We start from the raw sequence: 20,438 nt of genomic DNA, 5'->3' as shown, positions 1-20,438 counted from the left end.
TAGAAACAAACAACCATTCGCACTCACAGTCACACCTACGGGCAATTTAGAGTCTCCAATTAATTCATGTTTTTGGGATGTGGGAGGAAACCGGAGTGCCCGGAGAAAACCCACGCAGGCACGGGGAGAACATGCAAACTCCACACAGGCGGGGCCGGGGATTGAACCCGGGTCCTCAGAACTGTGAGGCTGACGCTCTAACCATGCCGCCACAATTTGCACCTATGACCTAAAAAACAACAACAACACGTCACTACAGCATTCTTGACATGAATTCTTATTAATTATCCAATAACATTCACTCATCATATGTCATTCTGGATGCTTTTCCTGCTTTGGCAATTCCAAATTTCTACTGTTTTTTTTTTTTTTTTTTTTTGGTGGGTGGGGGTCACAAGGAAGGGAGATTCCAGTAAGATAGACGGTGGCTACACACACACACACACACACACACACACACACCGGCTAGAGTGTTTCAACATTGTAAATTCTGACACCGAGCACGCAAAGGTCGTAAGGCAACAATGTGCTTATTATTGGTGTTTGTAGTTTGTGACGTGGTACAAGCATACCGTGTCGCACTGAGGGCTGTCAGCACGTGTGCCTCACAGTCAAAAGGTTCCGGGTTCGAATCTCGGCTGCGGCCTACCTGTTTGGAGTTTGCACGTTAGGTACAGTATGTCAGACATGATAGTTAGGCCATACCTGAGATTGGAACCCAGAACCACTCAATTGTGAGGCCGACGTGCCAACCACTAGGGAATCATGCTGCCGATTCACTTACAAGATCTGCACACTTGAAAGAATGCAAAAAAAAAGGAGTCATCAAGAGGGTAGTTGAAACTACCATCTCATATTGCACTTTGTGTTACTTTAACTCAGTCAAGTGAGTGTGCGTGGAATCAAAATGTTCCAGGCCGGCCATCATAAACATACACAATCGAAATGACGGATAGCCTTCCATGGCTCTGAGGCCGTCTCAGATCGCCCGCTGAAAAATAATCTGCTTCTCATTAAATCCTGCAGCTTCCTTCTTCATTTTCTTTTCACACTCAATCCTTTGCTTTTTTTTAAAAATTTTAATCTGGAGGAGGCGAAGGGATGAAGCAGCCAAACAACACGAGAATCTCCCGCTCTCCTGTTTATTGTATCAGGGAGGCCTGTGAACGCACTCCCGCAATGTGCAAGACCAACGGGCTCGTCGCCATGCCTGTCGGAGGTCACGGGACCGAATAAATACGCAGATGCCTGTGGTGTGCGCTGAGGTTGACGCAAAGGCAGGAAAAGTCAACTGTGGTTGATATCTTCATTGATTCAGAAAAAAATTTCAGGGACAGCAATGGCATGGAGGAACAGCAACCAGGCAACAGATATGAAGAAGCAAGATATTCCCCATCATGGCCTTTTTTGAGAGAAAGTTTGACTGCAAGATTAAATGATTTGTGACGAATATGTTTTATCTTGCGTCAGCCTAAAAAAACAGCAGATTCTGGCATTCCAAAATGTCTTCGTCTAATCTGAAAAAAAACACATACAAGTAAAGTGTTTTTTGTTTTTTTTTCACATTTTGATTGTATTTAATTGACAGTAAAAAAAAAAAAATGTAAAAATCATTTCCGCTTGTTGTTATTGTTGTACTCAAGCGCATTTGAGAATCTTTAATCTGTATTTCTACAGAGTCTTGAGTACTTTTGCCACTTCTGGCGGAAACTAAGGGATCAGGGGTGTCAAACAGGGGAGGGGGGGGGGGCAACTGTCGCAGGGGCCTGAGCATTTGGGGGCCCCTGCCTGTAATTTTGCGCCTTCGATGAACTTTCCTCCCACGTGATTCCAAATGTTAGCTACATTGAAGACTCAACTGTCCGTAGGTGTGAATGTGCCCCGTGATTGGTTGGCGACCAATACAGGGTGTACCCCTCCTCTCTCCCATCGTCATGTTCGTTAACAACCCTGCCTGACATCTGTGTGAACAAGTCCAAATGTGTTTAGCCTGTAAAGCATTTAATATTGGCACGATGGCTTATGAAATCAGGCAGACACAGAACGAGAAATACGGGTTTGGTTTGATCAGAAAGTGAAGCGGAAGACCCTAGCTGTGTGAGCAGGCACTAAAGTAGGGAGCCCTGTGTGTGTATGACACATATGAAATTCTCAATTTTGGACATAAACTAGGTAGAATGTGTGCACAAAGTACAAATTATATTGTATACACATATATACAAATCAGTTATATAAAGAAATTCTAATTATATTAAGATCGCTCCTGGACAAAACACTAAATATTTGAATGGGTCACTTTGTACTCAACTCAATTTTATTTACAGAGCATTTTAAGAACACCCGCAGGTGTAATAAAGTGCTATAAATAAACACCATTTGAACGTAAACAATTTAACATGACATAATTGAGAAACTATAAAGCAATAATAATGTTTCATCGATTTACAAATAGCAGAATCTTCAAATTAACTCATAAGTGCACACGCACAAGCCAGAATAGGATTTATGTGCTCCCTCTTATGTGTTCCAGTTAAGAATCAGAATCCATTTTATTGCCATTGTCGGTGAATGCTACATTCATAATTAGGGGTTTTTCTTGGTCTGATGGTGTGACATGAAACATAGATGATAACCATACAAATATAAATAGACGAGGAAGAAAGAAAATACAGAGCAACATAAAGGCGAGCAACAGCATTTTGGACTAATTGGAGACATTTGAGGGCGGACTGGCTGACTCCAAAGTCAAGTTCATTACAGAAATCTTGGGCCCTGAAATGAAAAAGGTCAAGAACCCCTGCAGTAGAGGACACATCATCACCATAGCACTTTCTCGTGAAGGTGCGCTCCATTTGCTCACCCAGACGTCCAGCTTGTCCATGGCTCATGGTTCTTGGTTTCAAAAAGTACAGCCACATATGACGTCACGAGTTTTGTTTCTAAGTTATTAAAACTTGTATTGGATCTAATTGACAGTAAAATTTCATTTTTACTTTTGCAGTTATGCACATTACGGAGTCTGTGCTTTTCTACTACTACTTAAAAAAAAAAAAAAGATTTCGCCAGTGCTGGAGAGCCAATGGCTTGTGCGCATGCGCAGTGCTGGTGTCGTCGTCATCCACTCAGTCTCGCGCGCCTTCTGGATTGTCTGCTTCTGTACCGGCGAGCTCCTTCAACCCCACCCGACCCGAGAGCCCTTGTATCCCGGGAGCCTGCACTGCGAGGTGGGTGTTTGGTCGTCATTTATTCGTTCGTGCGAGCGAGCGAGCGAGACAAAAAAAAAAGAAATTAAAAAAAAAAAGAAAAAGAGACGACGGGCGCGTGGCTTTTAATCAACACGTTGAGTGACGCTAACGCGGAGTTCGGGAAATTCGGTTTTAATGTCGTAATGGGGGCAGCAGCCTCGCGTTCTTCCCTTTCGTGCTGGCGTGATGGATGGAAGGTGATGCTGCGGGAGCCCCCGTTATTGCAGCCCTCCCACCACACGCAGCACCACCACCCCCCCACCCCGGGTCGGCACCGAGCCAGGCACGCTCTCCCCGAGACGGGGCCGTCGATTGGAGCTGAGATTGCTTGCGTGTTTGCATCAGTCTTCTTCTTGTCTTACTTGTCATTGGCGTCCTTAAATTGCCCTCCAAACATGGAAAGTCGTTTGCTATCCATGTGCTAGTACACTCTTTGTCCTTATTAGCAAGACAATTCAGTGCACACGTAGAACGACTGTGTAGTAGTAGTACTCTTAATGAAGGGTTAGATGTTAACTAGTAGAATTTCATGTTACTAGTTTGGACATTGAGCATTTATTCCATATCACTGATATCCATCTCAAAGTCCATGTACTAGTACGCCCTTTGTCCTCACTATTAGGACATATTACTAGGGTGGCAAAACTGTGGACTACTTGACAGCTGTGTGCTACTAGCACGACTTGTGAAGCACTAGATGTTGAGTAGAATTTGATATTGTCAGTACTAGTAGCACGCAGTTGTCACCTAGCGGACTGTTTAGCATCACTAGAAACGTGTAGTTGTCCTAAAACTAGGCTCAAATAAATGGCTTCACTTCCAGTTTAAGGTCCATGTACCAGTGCAATTTGTCCTCATGAGTGAGACAATTCAGCGGACCTAATTCAATGACTGTGTACTACTCATAATGTTTTGCCCTTGACATTTCTGCACACTAGAAGGACAACTTTGGCATACTAGTAGGACAACTACATGTCACTAGTGAGGCAAAATTGTGCACTTATTGACATCTGTGTGCTACTAGTACAGCACTAAATGTTAAGTAGAAGAATTTAATGACATCACCTGTTGCCACGAGCAGAAAGAGCATACTAGTATTTAGACCTTAAGCTGGATAGCGAGGATATCGACCCCTATGTTTCGTAATACACACGGGTTTTTTTTTTTTTTTTTTACTAGCTTGCCACCACTCATTTTTGGGACCCCACCCACCAGTTGAGAATGTAAAAGTACATCACGCTGAACAGACACTAAAGGAATGAGAAGGAACAGAACCAGCATGGGTGGCCAAGCCCTTTGCATTTTACTCTGACAATCATCCACCCAATAAAAATGGACTTGGCCCCCCGAATTCCCAGTTTGGGAACGCCAACCCGAGAGGTTTGCGTGTAAAACGCAAATGTGTATTTGCGGTGAAGTTGCCAGATAGCTTGTTGACCTTTTGTCGGTTTCCGCCGTGCGGCTACGTTGTGTCACAACAAGCTTCTCTCTGACGCTCGCAGTTATTGCGCAACCCAACACAATGAGCTCATGAACTTCCAATTTTCTAAGCAATCCTGCATTAACTGTTTTTTGTTTATTTGTTAAGATAAACTCCATTTCAATGGCAGTGGATATAAAAAGTCTGCACACCCCTGGTCGAATACCATTTTTTTGTGATATGTAAAATGAGATCACAATAAATCCTTTCAAAATGTTTTTCTGACAATAATGTGACCTTTAACCTGTACAAGTTATTTGAGGGGAACGAAAGAAATCTGAGCGAGGATGTTAAACAACTGAGATATTGTTGCATAAGTGTGCACACCTTCTTATAACTGGCCATGGCTGTGTTCAGAATTCCCAATCACGTTCAAACTCCCACTTTTAAAGATAACAATCTCCTGTTAATTTCATTACACTTCAATTTGTGTTCACAGACACATTCCACCCCCCCCCCCCCCCCCCCCAGTCTCTTTACAGTGTAAAGTACAGTTTTAATAATCAACGCGGCTGCTGCTGGTCACATATATGATTGGGTGAATGTGCAGAGGCGGAACTTCCACCTAGCGAACACCCGCATGGACTGCTATTTTGACGTTATTACGCCAACATCAACTGTTTGTTGTCGTAATTAAAGAGATGCTACAGATCAATAAATAACATACGTACAGTCAATAGTATTTTTTGACAAAAATAAAAAGATATTCAGACTTCTTTTACATCAATCACAATCATTAGATTTTTGATTGGATGCAGATGCGCGGGTGGAATTTTCGCCGACACGCACAGGAGCTTTTCCGCTTTTAGCCGCGTTTGCCGACAACTAGGTTTCAGCTTACAGCAATGCATTATCCACGGAGCCAGTGATGGTTACACAGTGCAAGAAGCACCACAACATAGATCCTTCTGTTCGTCTATACCAAGACCGTTCGCAAATCGAAAATGGGACGTAAATGGAGGTAATTGTACTACGAACATTTTGGGCATAAGCCAAATTGTTCATAAAACGGGTTGTTGATGACCTGAAGTTCATATATTTTATTTTCGCTATCTGTTTCACATTGGGTTCGGGAAAAAAATTAGAAAAATGGTAAAATTGTAGTTGTGAATGTACCTTTCACTGGAAAAAAAAAAGAAATCGATTCTGCTTCTGGCCATCAATGTATGATCGAATCAACTGAATCACAATGACATTGCTTTTCGAAACACTTTGAACACAGAGGTTTTGTGTTTGATTGTGTTACTCACCTAACTCGAGAGCTGCGTAACTGAATTCACCAAACTTTTTCAAATCATTATTTAACATTTATATGTTTTGAAAACTGCAATCTATGAACGGCACTTGAATACAGTATCATGTCATTTGTTGCTTCGGCGAAATCAGATCAACTACTCCATGGTCATAACAGACTTTGATGATGAGAAGTGCAGACTTTTTTTCTTATTGATATATTGAAAAAGTAAACTGTTTTCATCACCATTTCCAAGAAGAATGAAATACTGTTTAAGTTTGCATGCACATCACTTTTTCCGTGTTTATACAGAACTGTTGTGTTTTTTTTTTTTTTTTTTTACATTTGTACTCCATATGCACAAATAAGTTAATTTATTATTGTCCACATTTTTATTTTCACGTTTTTATTCCTCAAAAATGTGAAGTAACATCCCACGTGTATTTCATCGAATCACAACCTAAAGTATCGAAATTAAATTTGTAAAGACTAAAAATCGAATCAAATCGTGAGCTTTTAAGAATGCGCAGCCCTACGTGTTCGTCAAAAAAGCTTTTATGGATGTCATTTAAAGTTGGATCAAGTGGCGTCATCGTGGCACGATATGATCAGCTCACTTTGGAGGGCCTGTGCGAAAGTTACGCCGTTGACCTGAGAATGACTGGCCAGCTTCCAGCCGCGTGTGTGTGTGTTGACGCGCACACACCCACACGCGCGCGCATCAATAAAAGTGTTACATAAAAGCTTGCTGGCGTGCATGCCGCCTTGTTTTTCAACATAGTGTTGCGTGTCGTGCATGAGCGAGTGAGCGAGACCCGCTAGTGCGTACAAGCACCTGTGTGGGACTCCATCCGACGTTTGGAGTGCACGCCGGATTACTTGTGTGCTTTTGGGATTAATGGAGCGCCATCAATACAAGGTTTAAGAGGTCGGTTAAAATAAACTGGGTAACATTACATGGCCACTTAGTTAATTGGACTTCAGTGGTATCAGAGTTCTCTTTGAGATTTTAATCCAACTAAGGCTGATTGAATGAGTGAAAGAGGCACTCCTGTTTGGTTGTTATTTTGTCGGGCGGTGATTCAGAAGGAAATTTCAAGATGCAAACAGCAATGAAGGGTGCTCGCACGCCCTCGTATGAAAGTTAGGAAGTGTGCCCACATGCAAGACAAAAAACACATTTTGCAATTCAGTGGCAACTGTCTGTTGTGTATTTGTGGTTGAAATTAGGTACAAATTGGACATCTCTTAAAAAACAAATGCTCATTTTCAAATGAACCCAAAATAACCATTAAATGACATCTTCAGGTCAAAATGAAAGACTTCCCTTGTCTTCTTGGGCATGGATTTTTGAGACTCATGTGAGTGTCTAGTTGTGATAAAAAATGTCCTCCAAGTTCGAAGTGAAGCTGGTTTGCTTCTTGGGCTGAGCCATTTTACCGAATGTACATTTCCACCAAGATGTTCATGCCAGCAAGAATGACATAGGCTGACACGCTTCGGTCAAAGCCAGCACAAAGCATGTCACATTATTTTCCGTTATCCCTGCCCAGCCGCTTGCGTTGCTCAAGGCCAAATGAATGACTCCTTGCGCTCAGATCTCATGATGTTCACGTTTGTAAACATGCTTCCTGAGTTTCACATTCCTGCGGCATTCAACAAAGTCTAACAAATGGCATCCCTCCGAGCTGTACATTTTCAGCACATCAGTTGCAGTATTCATGGGCCTGATTTACTAAGATCCCAAACAGTGGGTGCTAAAATGTGTGTTCATCTAACAGATTTTGTCTGCTGTTTAGTGGAGGAGTTGAGATTGATCTACTAAAGCTTGCCGCACACCGAGCGACGCCGCCGAACCAGACTGAATTGTGTACGGGGTTCGGCTACGTAGTTTTCATGAGTGGCCAATGGTTGGCCCAAGATTTTGCTGCGATTAACTATCTATTTCTTGACAATCGCACCATGTGTTTGTGGTTCAGTAAACAATAATACAGTACAGTGTATTGTATGCGGAGCATCACAACCCAATACAGGGTCGTAGTGTTTCCGTTGTCGTTTGTAGATTGATGTGCTGTACGTATTTGCTTGTTCTATGCCGAAGAGTTGCTGACTCTGTTATTGTTGTTTTTTTTTTGTTTTGTTTTTTTTGCGATGGTCCACTTATATATAAGTCATATATATATATATTGTCATAAGCCATCCACAGAAAAAAACACAAAAAGCAAGATACTTCCAAAGATTTAGTTGTAAGTAGAGCATTATCGTGTTAAACATTTTATTAAAAAATCAATTATTTCATTGAAGACCCAAAACAAGAATGTAGCGTTACCTATTATTCCCCCCCACGCCCCCCCGACTCAACAAAAATGAGCAATAACAAAATGAAACGTCCCCAGCTCACTCAACGAAAAAGAACCAGAATGACTCAGTGTTTCTCAGTCGGCAAGGCACGTGACGAGCAGCTGGAGGGACGAGGATGGGCCCTGCGTATCGCGCGCCTGCGGCCGCCTCACTGAGCATGCGCCGCAGTCATACAACATTTGGTTTGATGTTATATTTCTTGGAATGTACAATCAATTAAAAATATAAGAGAGGTGATCAACTTACCCGATGACTTGGTGAGAATGGGGACATGGATTTTGCAACCCTAACACCTGTATTGTATACTGTACCAATCCAAGATGTACCTTTTATTGATGGCACATATCGTCTAATTGTGTATTCTAGAGTTGCTTTACTGGTTGTGATTGCCTGGGTCAGCAAACTGAAAGGCCAGCATAACAGTATGTGTTGTGTTTGGTGTTTTCTGTTTTGTCAGTGGCATCCACATGTGCAGTCGGGGCTGACAGACTGCCAGTAGGACTGGAGGAGGTAGGGCCACAGCCTTCCTCCTGTAGTCATCACATTCCTCTGAAGGAGAGGAAGTGCGGCCTGTGCTTGCTCTCCAGGCCTGATGCGCTGCGTATTCCCGCTTGGCTTTGATCGGAGGTGGACGTTTCCTCTTTGACACTTGTTGGCAAAGTTTTTATGGCTTGTCGGGATGCGCGAGCTTCACTTGGGTACTGCCGTGGAACAGGTCAACGCTAATATCCAAGCAGAGCTTCAGTGACAACAGTGCAATATTGACACAAGGGTGTGAGAGTATGCATGACTGTGTTAGGTTGGTGAGGACCTGTGGGGAGGGGGAAATCAGGGAAATTGTGTGCAAGTGTGTGTTTTTAACATGTGCTATTCCCATCTTAATGACATGAGTGAGGCAGCTTGTGTGGTCCGTGAAAGTCAACTAAAAGTCATAATGGCTTCTTCCAGAAAGTACATGCTGTTTTCATGTACACTATGTCTTGTTTTGTATTTTGTTTTGATCCCATTTTGAATATGTGTCAAGGCAGAAAAACATCCCCATCTGACTATATTAGTTCCCTCTTCTCTTAGTGTTTTATCAAACAGGCTGCTTCGATGTTGAGTGAGTGTTAAATGTCTTTGCTCGTGAGTCCTGGAAAGTTTGTGTTGGCCAAATCTCAAAGTATAATTGTTACTGTGAAAGGCCCATTTTAGTTTGTGTTGTGTCACAGACTAAGTATTGGCTGCTAAAATGTATTTATGTATTTATTTGCAGTTGTTTAGCCTGTAAAAGAATGAAGAAGTGACACTCAGGCACACTTCAAAGAGCTGCTGGGCTCTCCGTGTTCCACAAGTTGATTCTGGTCAGAGCTTTCCTTGTTTGTGGAGAAGATATGACCCTGTGTGCAAGTCAAGATTTTCCGAGTGCCTGGAAGATATGCGCCAACCATATCAGCATTGACCGTAGGCCTATATCATGGAATGGTGCAAAATAGCCGGATGTTATCTTTGTTAGGGAAGGGAAGAGTAGTGCTTTGTGCTGGCAATTTGAATTGCCATTGTAATGACAGCCAAGTGTGGTATAGGCATGGGAATTCATTTGTAGAAGGGAAAGTAATTGCTGTTGTTGTGACTTTGGGCACGGTGGTCACAGTGAGTCACTCGAACTTGAACTTGCAAAATTTGCACTGACCCCAGAGGACAGTTAACCTGTTATGACAAATGTCTGGCAGTGTAACGATTGTTTAAGTCTGGTTGTTGACAACTCAATCGACACTAAACACCCCAAAGAGAGCAGCAGCATGGTTGTTAATCAATTGAAACCAGAGGCTGAACATGAGCGTTTTCCAAACGTAGTCAAGAGGTGTGTCAACGCTGTCCACCTTCCGTCTGAAGTACTTGTTTAGTCCACAAATTGTTGGGACTAAACAAATGGGAACGTTTTGTCAAAGCCAACATTTCCTGCAGCATTTCAAGCTACAGGCGGTGGTTTGAAAGTTACATTTAAATGTAAAAGATTTCTCAAATTAACATCACAAAATCCTCATTCGCACGGGAGGAGTCTTCTTCTGCCTCAGGTGTGAAGCTGGCCAAACAACCATCGTCTGGTTTGGCGTATCCTAGCCTTGCGTGCCTACAAACGGCCGGGCAGCTGATTTGGGGGGGCGAGTGGGAATCTTCTCCACTGGTCCAGACATTTTACCTTCCTAAAAGGCGGAATATTGACGAGATGACTTGACCCATTTAGAATACCCTTGAGAAGGATATGATGTGTCTCAAGGCCTTGTCCTAATTAAAGTAGAAGAAAAGCTTCCCAGATGTGAAAGTCAGTGGAGCAGCTCTGTGTTGATAAGAATGTGGTTGACGGGCCGCATGGGTAACTGATGTCTACATTTAACAGTGTTCAAGATTTCAGATGGTTTTCTCCGTGGTGAACCCCCTCCTGTCCTCCCTCTTGCATATGTTTTCCATCTAATCAGAAAATACTTGGCACTGGAAAGCATTTGTTGATATCTTTTGACATTCCTGCATCAACCATGTTGATTAAAACTCTACATTGGCTCTCCACAGGTCCTGCCTCCAGTCCATATTCCATTCTTCCTCCTCCATCGACATGCCTCCGCCAGTGGGGGGGCCTGCAGGTTACACCCCCCCCGAGGGGGGCTGGGGCTGGGCCGTGGTCGTGGGGGCGTTCATCTCCATCGGCTTCTCCTACGCCTTCCCCAAATCGATAACGGTATTCTTCAAAGACATCGAGGTGATCTTCAACGCCACCCCCAGCCAAGTGTCCTGGATCTCGTCCATCATGTTGGCTGTCATGTATGCAGGAGGTAAGTGGCAGGAGTGCGGGGGGTAGGGGGCGACGCACACGAATAATTGACGCCCCTGGGTGTGTCGCAACTCTTATAAAAAGAAGCAATTGTTAAGCAATAACGACATCCATTGTTTGTTAGCTTGAGTTTTTTTAATAGCCACTCAGCAGAGCAAAAATGTACACATGGAGCAAAGACTCTCCGTAACCTCCGCTGAAGACCCAGGCTAAACTTAGCTCCTCCCCCGGCAGATCCAACAACAGTCAACATCACTTCAATGTACTTCCTTGGCATCAATTACCACTTTCTGATTAGCCAGGACTTTGGTGCCATCTTTTGGCATTTTTGGAAATAATCGGGGGTTCACGGTACTGAAAGAGATTTCAGCACCCTTTTTCCCAAATGCAGTTTGGAGTTACGTCACGACAGCCGTCGCCTCTAAATGTCATTCATGAACGATAGGCAGAAATGTATGAAGCTTGTCTTTCTTTCTTGTAAAAAAAAAAAAAACAGCCTTCTTTACATGAGTGTTTATGTTCTGAATTACCGTTAGATCACGTTTCTACCCCAAGTCACAGTCAATATCATTCTTTCCCATCATATATATATATATCATACAGTAACGTGCACAAGCTATATGCTCACGTCTTGTTCTCTTCATAAACCGGACATCTCCAAAGATTTGCATGTGGTTTTGTTCAAAAGTAGGACGTCGAAGCTTTAGGGAGCTCTAAGAAAAGAATAGCAGTAGTAAAAGGTATAACAGGAGCCAGATGTTGAAGCACTTGTTTTTCTTTTTTCTTTCCATCCTCTTCCTGATTTCACAATTCGTTGTGTTCTCCTGGGCCACGTCTGATTCAGTCGCCGGCGAATGATGCCTCCTTCTACTGCGTGCCATTGGAGGAGCACAAATGTGGCATTTACTACTTGAACTTTGGAGTCATATTCCAAAGATTGTAGCCTAGCGAATTTCACGATCTTGTTAGCAGACAAAGGCTTTTTGTTAGTGGCCAGAGCCTCAAGCCATCGAGTGGGAGTGCCGACAGTTGACTTGTATTTCACTTCTCGTGGACTGCGGGAAATGCCTTGCTTTAGTGTGTGGGATCGTAAACGAAGCTGAGCCAGAGTAAATACAGAATGTGCATACGTCTCCTCTTATTAGCCTTTTTCTTGGCTCGGGTTTGAGATGCACCTTCTCGTCAGTTCTGTTTCCACTTAGTGCCTCCCTCGAGGAATGACTTCGATTTTGACAAAACAATGTGATGCAAAAGACAAGAAGTGTCAAAGTACGTGACTCTGTTTCACAAGTGAGGCCGGTGAGAAAATGATCACGTGATGGGTGGAGGGAGGGAGGTGGAGTTGTTCTTGTTGTTTATATAATACCTCTGAGAACACTCCTCACTGGCCTCTTTGTATTTTGCCAAATAGCAACAAAGACCGTCACCGCTCATTTGTTACTGTGTGTGTGAGTGTCATTCTGGTCAATTACGACATTCTAAGCAGCTAGCAAACAATAAAGGTTAGTTATTGCTTGACAATTTCTATTTTTACAGGTCGCGTCGTCATTATACGTGTACTTCTAGTGCATTTCTTGAAAATGGAAGCAATTTAGTTTTCAGGCTAATGTTGCAAGATGAGTTTGAAATTACATTAAGTAGCAATTGGTGTCAAGGAAGTAAGTTGAAGTGCTGCATCTTGACTAAGGGACGAGCTTTGCATGTCCAGGAGGAGCCAAGTTTAGCCTGGGTTGTTAGTGGAAGTTACAAAGAAAAAATGCACTTCGGGGGCATTTTTTAAAAATCAAATCACCTGTAAGCCATTTATTTTTTAGGGTAACGTTGCGAGATGAGTTTGAAATATTCAACTGTTTTGGCATCGTGTTGTGGTATATTTCCAGTTAAAGCTTTTAATATAGTCAATTCTAAACATTTTGGGGTTGGCGTCAGTTATTCACGGTTTTTCGCTGTTGGCAGCAGTGCTCAGTCCCTTTCCTTTATGGTATTTTTGTCCAACAAAAACAGGAGGGTTTTGTTTTTTGTTCTCCAGTGGACCTCTTTCACTACTTCTGTAATTTCATGTAGTTGTCCTTTGTGCAGCGCCACATGAGAGGTTGGAATAGAATGGCTTCTAATGTTGGCACACTAAAAGAAAAAAATGTGTTAAGCACACAATGGACTATAAAATGAATCAATAGGGTTGAGCCATGTCACAAGCTTGGCATCTACAAAACACCTGGAAATGGATGTTGACGTTTTCTGACATGTTCTTTTCCCCTCCGAACACCCATAAAAGTCCTGTGAAGAAAGAGTGGGAAATGTCGTTTGGGATGTGCCTGTGGGAATTTCGTTTCAGGACGCGTGAGTGACTAAATCCAATCTCTGCCTCCGCATTGACCAAATCCCCCAGAGCGCTTTCGGCCACTGTCGGCTGTCGGCATGTCCATTTGAGGCTGTCGCCCATCCAGTGATTCCCAAACACATTAGTGTGTCACGAGACATCACTTTGTGTGCTGCCGGAAGTGATCCAATTTGATTTAATTGGTCAGAAAAGTTAGCTTAGATGCTAGCATTCCCTGGGGAAGCGGGATTGATGTGTGACTTCGATGTGAACGGACACTTTTCTTTTCTTTTTTTTTTTTTTTTTTTTTTTTTTTTGCTGATTGAAAAAAAAAAAAAAAATCAAAAACAGTGCTTCAAGCTCCATGGTCACATGTGCTTGAAGTCATTTTCACACAGATGCAGATACGATGACATCATCAACAAACCTTATCATGATTGGTCAGTAGAGTCCAAATTTATACCTTCTGCCTTATACACCACATCGATCCATCTATGCCAGTGATGTATATTGACAGGCAAAGCAATTAAATGCTCTTCCACTAGATGGAAGATGCAATGAAGGTTAAGAAACCATCAATAAAATCATTTACAAACTGCCTTTTGTATTTTGTTGTTGTTTTAGCTCGACGATCCGAAACATTTAAATATGCTAAATATACAAAACAAAATCGGGAATGAGGAAATACTTTTTCGAAGCACTGCATTTTGTCATTGGTAGTGTTTGTCTATGTTTCAGTATGCAGTACTGTATTTGAAAAAGCTTTTGTTTGCAATCAAATGTGCAGTATTTGCTGACGAAGCCTTCATGTGCAGCTTTTGCACACACAAGTTCCCTCTTATTGTGGATCTTTTTCAAATAGTGTGCATGCGCGCTGCGTGTGCACGGTGAGCGGCCCGGCTGTTCTTGTACTTTGTATTCGGAAGCAGCATAGCTGGTGGATGTGAATCCATGTGAGAGTCCATTCATAGCCAGCTTGGCACGCAACAGAGACGCGACGGATGATTTGTCACTCGCCCTCCTCCTCCTCCTCCTCCTCCTCAATGCCCTGCTCTCGTAATGTAACCGAGCAGACCGTCCGTTGGACCCGCTGTATGACTGACTTCCCTTCCAAATAGAATCGGTCAAGTTTAAGGTTTTAATGTTTAAGGTCAAGGTCTCGTCGGACTCTATCCTCATTCTTTGGTTCTCAAGCGCAAGCAGCGGTGTGACATTATGCAAGCGGTGACTGGGCCTCTTTTTGACATTTGTTTGATAGCACAGCACCACCTGTAGGCGAGAAGTGAATGTGGTCTTTTTGCATCATAGTTTTTGATGCAGGAGTTTTCTAAATTGTCCTACCCCCCCCCCCCCCCCCCCCCCCCCATTTAATTAAACAATAGGGCGAACCCTTCCTAATTTGAAGTCCAGATGAAACTGGGGGGGGTTAACAAGTTTAGGGACCACTGCCCTAAAAGAAGCAGGTAAGCCAACTTGCACTCATTGGTCGGAACATAATGGGACTGTGGAACCATGTCACTAGGAAGCTCAGGTTTTTCTGTAGTGGGGGAGGGGCGGCTCATGTCTGACTCTAACGTGCGTGCAGTTTTTGCCCAAAAATAAATTCTTTTATAAAAATATTTTAACGCCATATCTACACAGTTCTGAGTCTGCCGTTGCCCGTTTTCAGCAATTATTCTCCTGTCCTGTTTCCGTGTCTTCAGGTCCAATCAGCAGCATCATGGTGAACAGATTCGGCAGCCGACCAATCATCCTGCTGGGGGGCTGCCTGGCAGGGTCGGGACTGGTCGCCGCCTCCTTCTGCAACACGGTGGCGCAGCTCTACTTCTTCATCGGGGTGGTCGGAGGTCGGCGGTGTTATTTAACAAGCGGCTCCTTTCTTCCACAATGTCCTAATGCGATGTTTAAAACTCTCGTCCAGGATTAGGACTGGCGTTTAACCTGAACCCAGCCCTCACGATGATCGGCAAGTACTTCTACAAGCGGCGGCCCATCGCCAACGGCATCGCCATGGCCGGCAGCCCCGTCTTCCTGTCCACGCTGGCCCCGCTCAACTCGTGGCTGTACGACGAGTACGGCTGGAGGGGCAGCTTCCTCATCCTCGGGGGGCTTCTGCTCAACTGCTGCGTGGCCGCCTCGCTCATGCGCCCCATCGGACCCAAGCCGCGGCCCCCCGAGCCCGACGGCGGGGGGGCTGAGGCGGCGCGGCCCAAGAAGACTGCGCTGCAGACCGTCAACTCCTTCATCGACTTGACGCTGTTCAAGCACCGCGGCTTTCTGCTCTACCTGATGGGCAACGTCATCATGTTCTTCGGCCTCTTCGCGCCACTCGTCTTCCTGTCCAATTTCGCCAAGAGCAAAGATATCAGCAAGGAAAAGGCAGCGTTCCTGCTCTCCGTGCTGGCGTTCGTCGACATGTTCGCTCGGCCCTCCATGGGCCTGCTGGCCAACACCAAGTGGGTCCGACCCCGGGTGCAGTACTTCTTCGCCGCCGCCGTCCTCTACAACGGCGTGTGCCACGTCATGGCGCCGCTCTCCAGCGACTACACGGGATTCGTGGTTTACGCCATCTTCTTCGGCTTCGCCTTCGGCTGGCTGAGCTCGGTGCTCTTCGAGACTCTGATGGACCTGGTGGGGGCGCAGAGGTTCTCGTCCGCCGTGGGCCTGGTCACCATCGTGGAGTGCGGCCCCGTCTTGCTCGGCCCCCCGCTAACAGGTAGGAGCTGCCGCTACATTTGTCTTTCAAATGAATTGAAGGCTTGCTCATTAATTAGTCGCTTTTGAATGTGAAATACAAATACACTACAAGAGCGTGAATAGACCTTTTCACCGTGACGGCACTCGTACTTCTGGATAGCAAAAACTCTGCACCACAAGTGAACAAAGCCTTCCATGTCATTCGACCATTGCCAAAACAGGCTGAACGACTTGAATGCTTCTTCTCTACTGCCATACTTTTGCTCTGATTAATGGCCGACGTGCTGTTTTGACACTGAAATGGCTAGCAGGCTAGCCATTGTTTTGCTAAATGACTCTTAAGACAATATACATTCCCCTGAGCAAATGGTGTGAAGATTTGCATCAACAGTCGTCCCCCGCCATGTTGTGGTACACCTTTTGGAGTCTCACGATAGCTCAGATTTTTAAATCCTACATATAGCATTTCATTGCACAGATTGTTTTGCTCTATTGTGAGACGTTGCGGTGATAATTTCTACACATGCACCGTTAGCAATAAGAGCGAGCCAGGAGGAAATAGAATGTCCAAAGTTTGGGATCATGTCACACTTGCGGCGTGTCTCCTGCAAGGGAGAACTTACTGACACAACTGCACGCCTATGGTGAAGTAAGCTTCTAATAATAAATAATAATAATAATAATAATAAAGGTATTAGGTTTTGCTAGGTTAATAAAAAAAAAAATTTTTAAGAAAAAAAAACAACAACAAAAAACAAACCTTATTTCTGGTGGTGTGACCCCAAATACAACAAATACAAGCTTTCGTCATCATTTTCAGTTCAGGTCAGCTTGTGTTCTGCCAACCGGAAGTAAAAGTAGTAAATCAGGCTCAAAGTCCCGAGCTCATGCGCTCCTGTTTCCTACCGTCCACCCGCAGGAAGCTTCTACAACTACTACCAACATTACAACTACACGTACATCTCGTCCGGCGTCATCCTCATCGTGGCCAGCCTCTTCCTCTTTGCGGGAATGGGCGTCAACTACAGACTGGTGGCGCGAGAGAAGAAGGACGAGGAGAAACGAGAGCGGCAGGAGGCCAAGGACGAGCGCGCCGCCATGCTGGCCCCCGCCTCGCCCTCAAAGGCTCCCGCCGAGGAGGAGAACGCCCACGCCGCGCCTGACGCAGCACCTGATGCCAGTAAAATGGAGGAGGATTCAAAGATGGATGAGAACACGGTATAGGAGCACAACAGACTCTGGAAGACAGATACACACTTAGCACAAACATACACTTTTACTTATAGACCCGCACCGCACTCACATCTCTTTTTTTTTTTTTTTTTTTTTTTTTTTTTCTTCTTTATTGATGTGCCTGCGGCGGGGAACAAAAGTTGTTGAGGAGCACATGCACAGAATATTAACAGTAGTTTTACTCTCAGGGTCTCCAGCTCCCATCATGCTCCGAGAGAGGGAGAGAAAGTGTGTGTGTGTGTGTGTGTGTGTGTGTGTGTGTGTGTGCGCGAGAGTGTGTGTGAGCTTCAACCGAACAAGATGACCTGACACGCTCGCACACAGTGGTCTTATTGGGGTGGTATTTCTATGGCAGACGTCAGTATTTGAACTTGTGAATCATGCGAAGCTACACACGCGGCCGTGAACAAATATTGGAGCTCAGTGGATACAAACAACCTGATTCGAAAGAGTCCGTGTGTGCGTGCGTGTGTGTGTGTGTGTGTGTGTGTGAGAGAGTGTAGTGTGTGCGAGTGTGTGTGGTTTTTACATTTCACAACAGAATGTGTCGAATCCGTCACAGCTTCTTTTACCAGCAGCAGAAGTGTTTTTGTTTTGTTTTTTTAACGGTAGGACAAGCCTATTGGTTTCCAAACGGTTAAGGATGGATTATTAAACTTGTGCCAATAAACTCGTGGATTCAAATCATCAGTCATGCAAAAGCCAGCAAGGGAAGGAATTTCCCCTCAAGCAAATCCTGAATATATTATTCATCGTTTATTCTAGATTATTGTCGTATTCACCACGTTATACTTGTGAATCATAATAACTTTGGTCCTACATTTTTTGGAGTCAACAAAATCAATATTTTCTGACCAATTAAGTGAAATCGGACAAGTGAATTTTAATGATGACCTCAATGGTTGGGAATCACTGCATTAGTGCATTTTGTGGTCCAACATCATTCTCTCGTGGACAAACACAGTTGTCTACCCATTTATTATGACATTCCAATTTAATGGCGTACATTATCAGCACAATTTTCGATACTGCCCTGCCGGATTGTAACACAAAACGAAAGCCTTTCGCGGTGAAAAGAGGCTCTTTGATGCGAACAAAATGTATCGGTTGTTGTTTTGTGTTTGTTTGTTTGTTTGTTTGCATCTGAGTTTTACATTCTGTACTTAGGAAAAATTACACCTTTTTAAATGAAGAACTGTTTCTGGAAGAAAAAAAAAACAGGCTGTTTTGGTTTTCAAGACTCATACTAATTACTGTAACTGTGATATTTTTATGATGGCAGAGTGAAGGAATTAAAGGTTTTTTTAAAAACAATGTACTGTGCATTTTGTTCTTTTGTCACACGAAAGGTCGTGTAAGGCTACTTTTTGTAAAAAAAAAAAAAAAAAAATCAACAACATTTTAAATTGAAACCTTGTTAAATGACATTCACTCTTAACGTCTTTGAGTTGAGGGTAAAAATGTGACGTGCACGTGAGCTTCATGGTGGCCACCACTGGATTGTGGCAGGAAACTTTACCACCGGCCGCCATCACTTCACGTTGGTTACCTCGCAGTCAAAGTTCAGGTGCACTTGTTTTGAACTAGTATTTTTGTGAGAGTATTTTGTCAAATGTCCATTTTTCTAATCATGAAAGAGGAACAAAAAAAAAAAACAAGAGCGAGTGCTGAGAAGATGCCACTGAATTATGGAAAAATATGAGCAAGAATGGTGAAACGGGCTAAAAATTAATTTGTGAAAGTGAAGTGGAAATTGGTGAAAAACTGTCTTTACATACCATTTTATTATTGCAGAATTACTTTGTTTTTTTATACAGAATTAGACTGTAGATCAGGAGTGTTAAAACAGTACTATCTATACTACTATCCGTTCCGCAGTATGAATTTGAAAGTGAAAAAAGGCATAAAACGTAGCGGTGGGGACTATAGATAATTCTGAGAATTATTATGCTCGTAGAAAATAACATGGTAATAATTCCTTGGTCTTCACAGGGTGATTGAATTGAAAAGCGCAATTCTATATTTTCCGTTCCAAATACCTGCGACTTAAAAGTTCTGTGCCTTAAAATACAATCACTGTGATCAGTTATTAGGCACACATCTAGATGTCGAACTGAAGCAAATTGTGTTGTAAATTGTCCTTGATTCTAAAGTTTTTCTTTATGTCCTTGTTTTGCATTAAAACAAAGGGGAAAACAGTATTTATTATTATCAATTTTGCGTTGATTGTAGTTTGACATCAATGTATGTGGCCTACGAAGTCCAATGTTTTTCTTTTCTTTTCATCCCTTTTGGGAGGTCTGTAACGCAAAAGCAAGGACGCACACGCACACACACACACACACACAGTATCCCAAGCTCACACTGAATATAACAGACACTGTGTGTGTGTGTGTGTGTGTGTGTGTGTGTGTGAGAGGGAGTTTTTGTGTGAATGGGAGAGTGTTTCTGAGTGAAAGTGTGCATGTGAGTCAGCACGCACGCACGCACCAGTGTTGGGCGGGTGGGGGTCCCAGGCGGCCCACAGCTGGACACTGAAGAGGGGAGTTTACGCACAGGTCGCAGCTCCCTCGCGACTCTACCTGACATACGGCGATGACGAGGATGGCGATGACGAACCCGGCCAGCGTCATCCACGTCACATTAAGCCTTCAAGCCCTACGATTCGGCAAAGTTTCCCCAGCACGCCAGAGCAAAATTGGCACCAACAGTTACTTTTATTTAAAAAGTTGCAGTTAAAACATTATTTTATCCCCTACGGGCTGGATTAGAACCCCTGACAGGCCGATTCTGGCCCACAGGCTGTACGTTTGACACCGCACTTTTTTTTGGGGGGGGCGGGACGGTTAGGCAAGAAGTTGGTCCATTCCATGCAACACAGATCGGAAGCAGTTCTCACAAACACTGGTGCAAGATAAACAATGCCAAATCCTAATGTTGTCTCAGTTTATACATATTATAAATATTTGAGTTTGCAAGCAGAATCTGTTCTTTTTTTTTTTTTTTTTTTTTAAACAGCTAAATATCCATATTTATTCATTTGATGTAAAGTCATTTAA

At 43.6% G+C, this 20,438-nt stretch overlaps 1 protein-coding gene across 1 annotated transcript; it reads left to right on the top strand.

Moving 5' to 3' along the window:
* Positions 1-3,079: 3,079 nt before the first annotated feature.
* On the top strand, positions 3,080-18,689 carry LOC133476163 (monocarboxylate transporter 1-like). The gene is made up of 5 exons (XM_061769328.1): positions 3,080-3,224; positions 10,871-11,130; positions 15,153-15,296; positions 15,371-16,165; positions 17,066-18,689. The coding sequence occupies exons 2-5, from the start codon at positions 10,914-10,916 to the stop codon at positions 17,368-17,370; spliced, it is 1,461 nt and encodes a 486-aa protein (XP_061625312.1). The 5' UTR covers positions 3,080-3,224; positions 10,871-10,913; the 3' UTR covers positions 17,371-18,689.
* The last annotated feature ends 1,749 nt before the right edge of the window (positions 18,690-20,438 follow it).

This window comes from Phyllopteryx taeniolatus, chromosome 1 (genome assembly GCF_024500385.1).
Source record: "Phyllopteryx taeniolatus isolate TA_2022b chromosome 1, UOR_Ptae_1.2, whole genome shotgun sequence".
NCBI lineage: Eukaryota > Metazoa > Chordata > Actinopteri > Syngnathiformes > Syngnathidae > Phyllopteryx > Phyllopteryx taeniolatus.
The sequence above is the reverse complement of the archived record's forward strand: the minus strand, read 5'-3'. Positions and strand labels throughout refer to the sequence as shown.

Bases quoted from the DNA above. Each gene is read 5' to 3' on its own strand.
- LOC133476163 (XM_061769328.1), top strand. From the start codon at position 10,914: ATGCCTCCGCCAGTGGGGGGGCCTGCAGGTTACACCCCCCCCGAGGGG. The intron at 11,131-15,152 runs GTAAGTGGCAGG...CCGTGTCTTCAG, and splicing joins GGCTGTCATGTATGCAGGAG to GTCCAATCAGCAGCATCATG. The intron at 15,297-15,370 runs GTCGGCGGTGTT...ACTCTCGTCCAG, and splicing joins CTTCATCGGGGTGGTCGGAG to GATTAGGACTGGCGTTTAAC.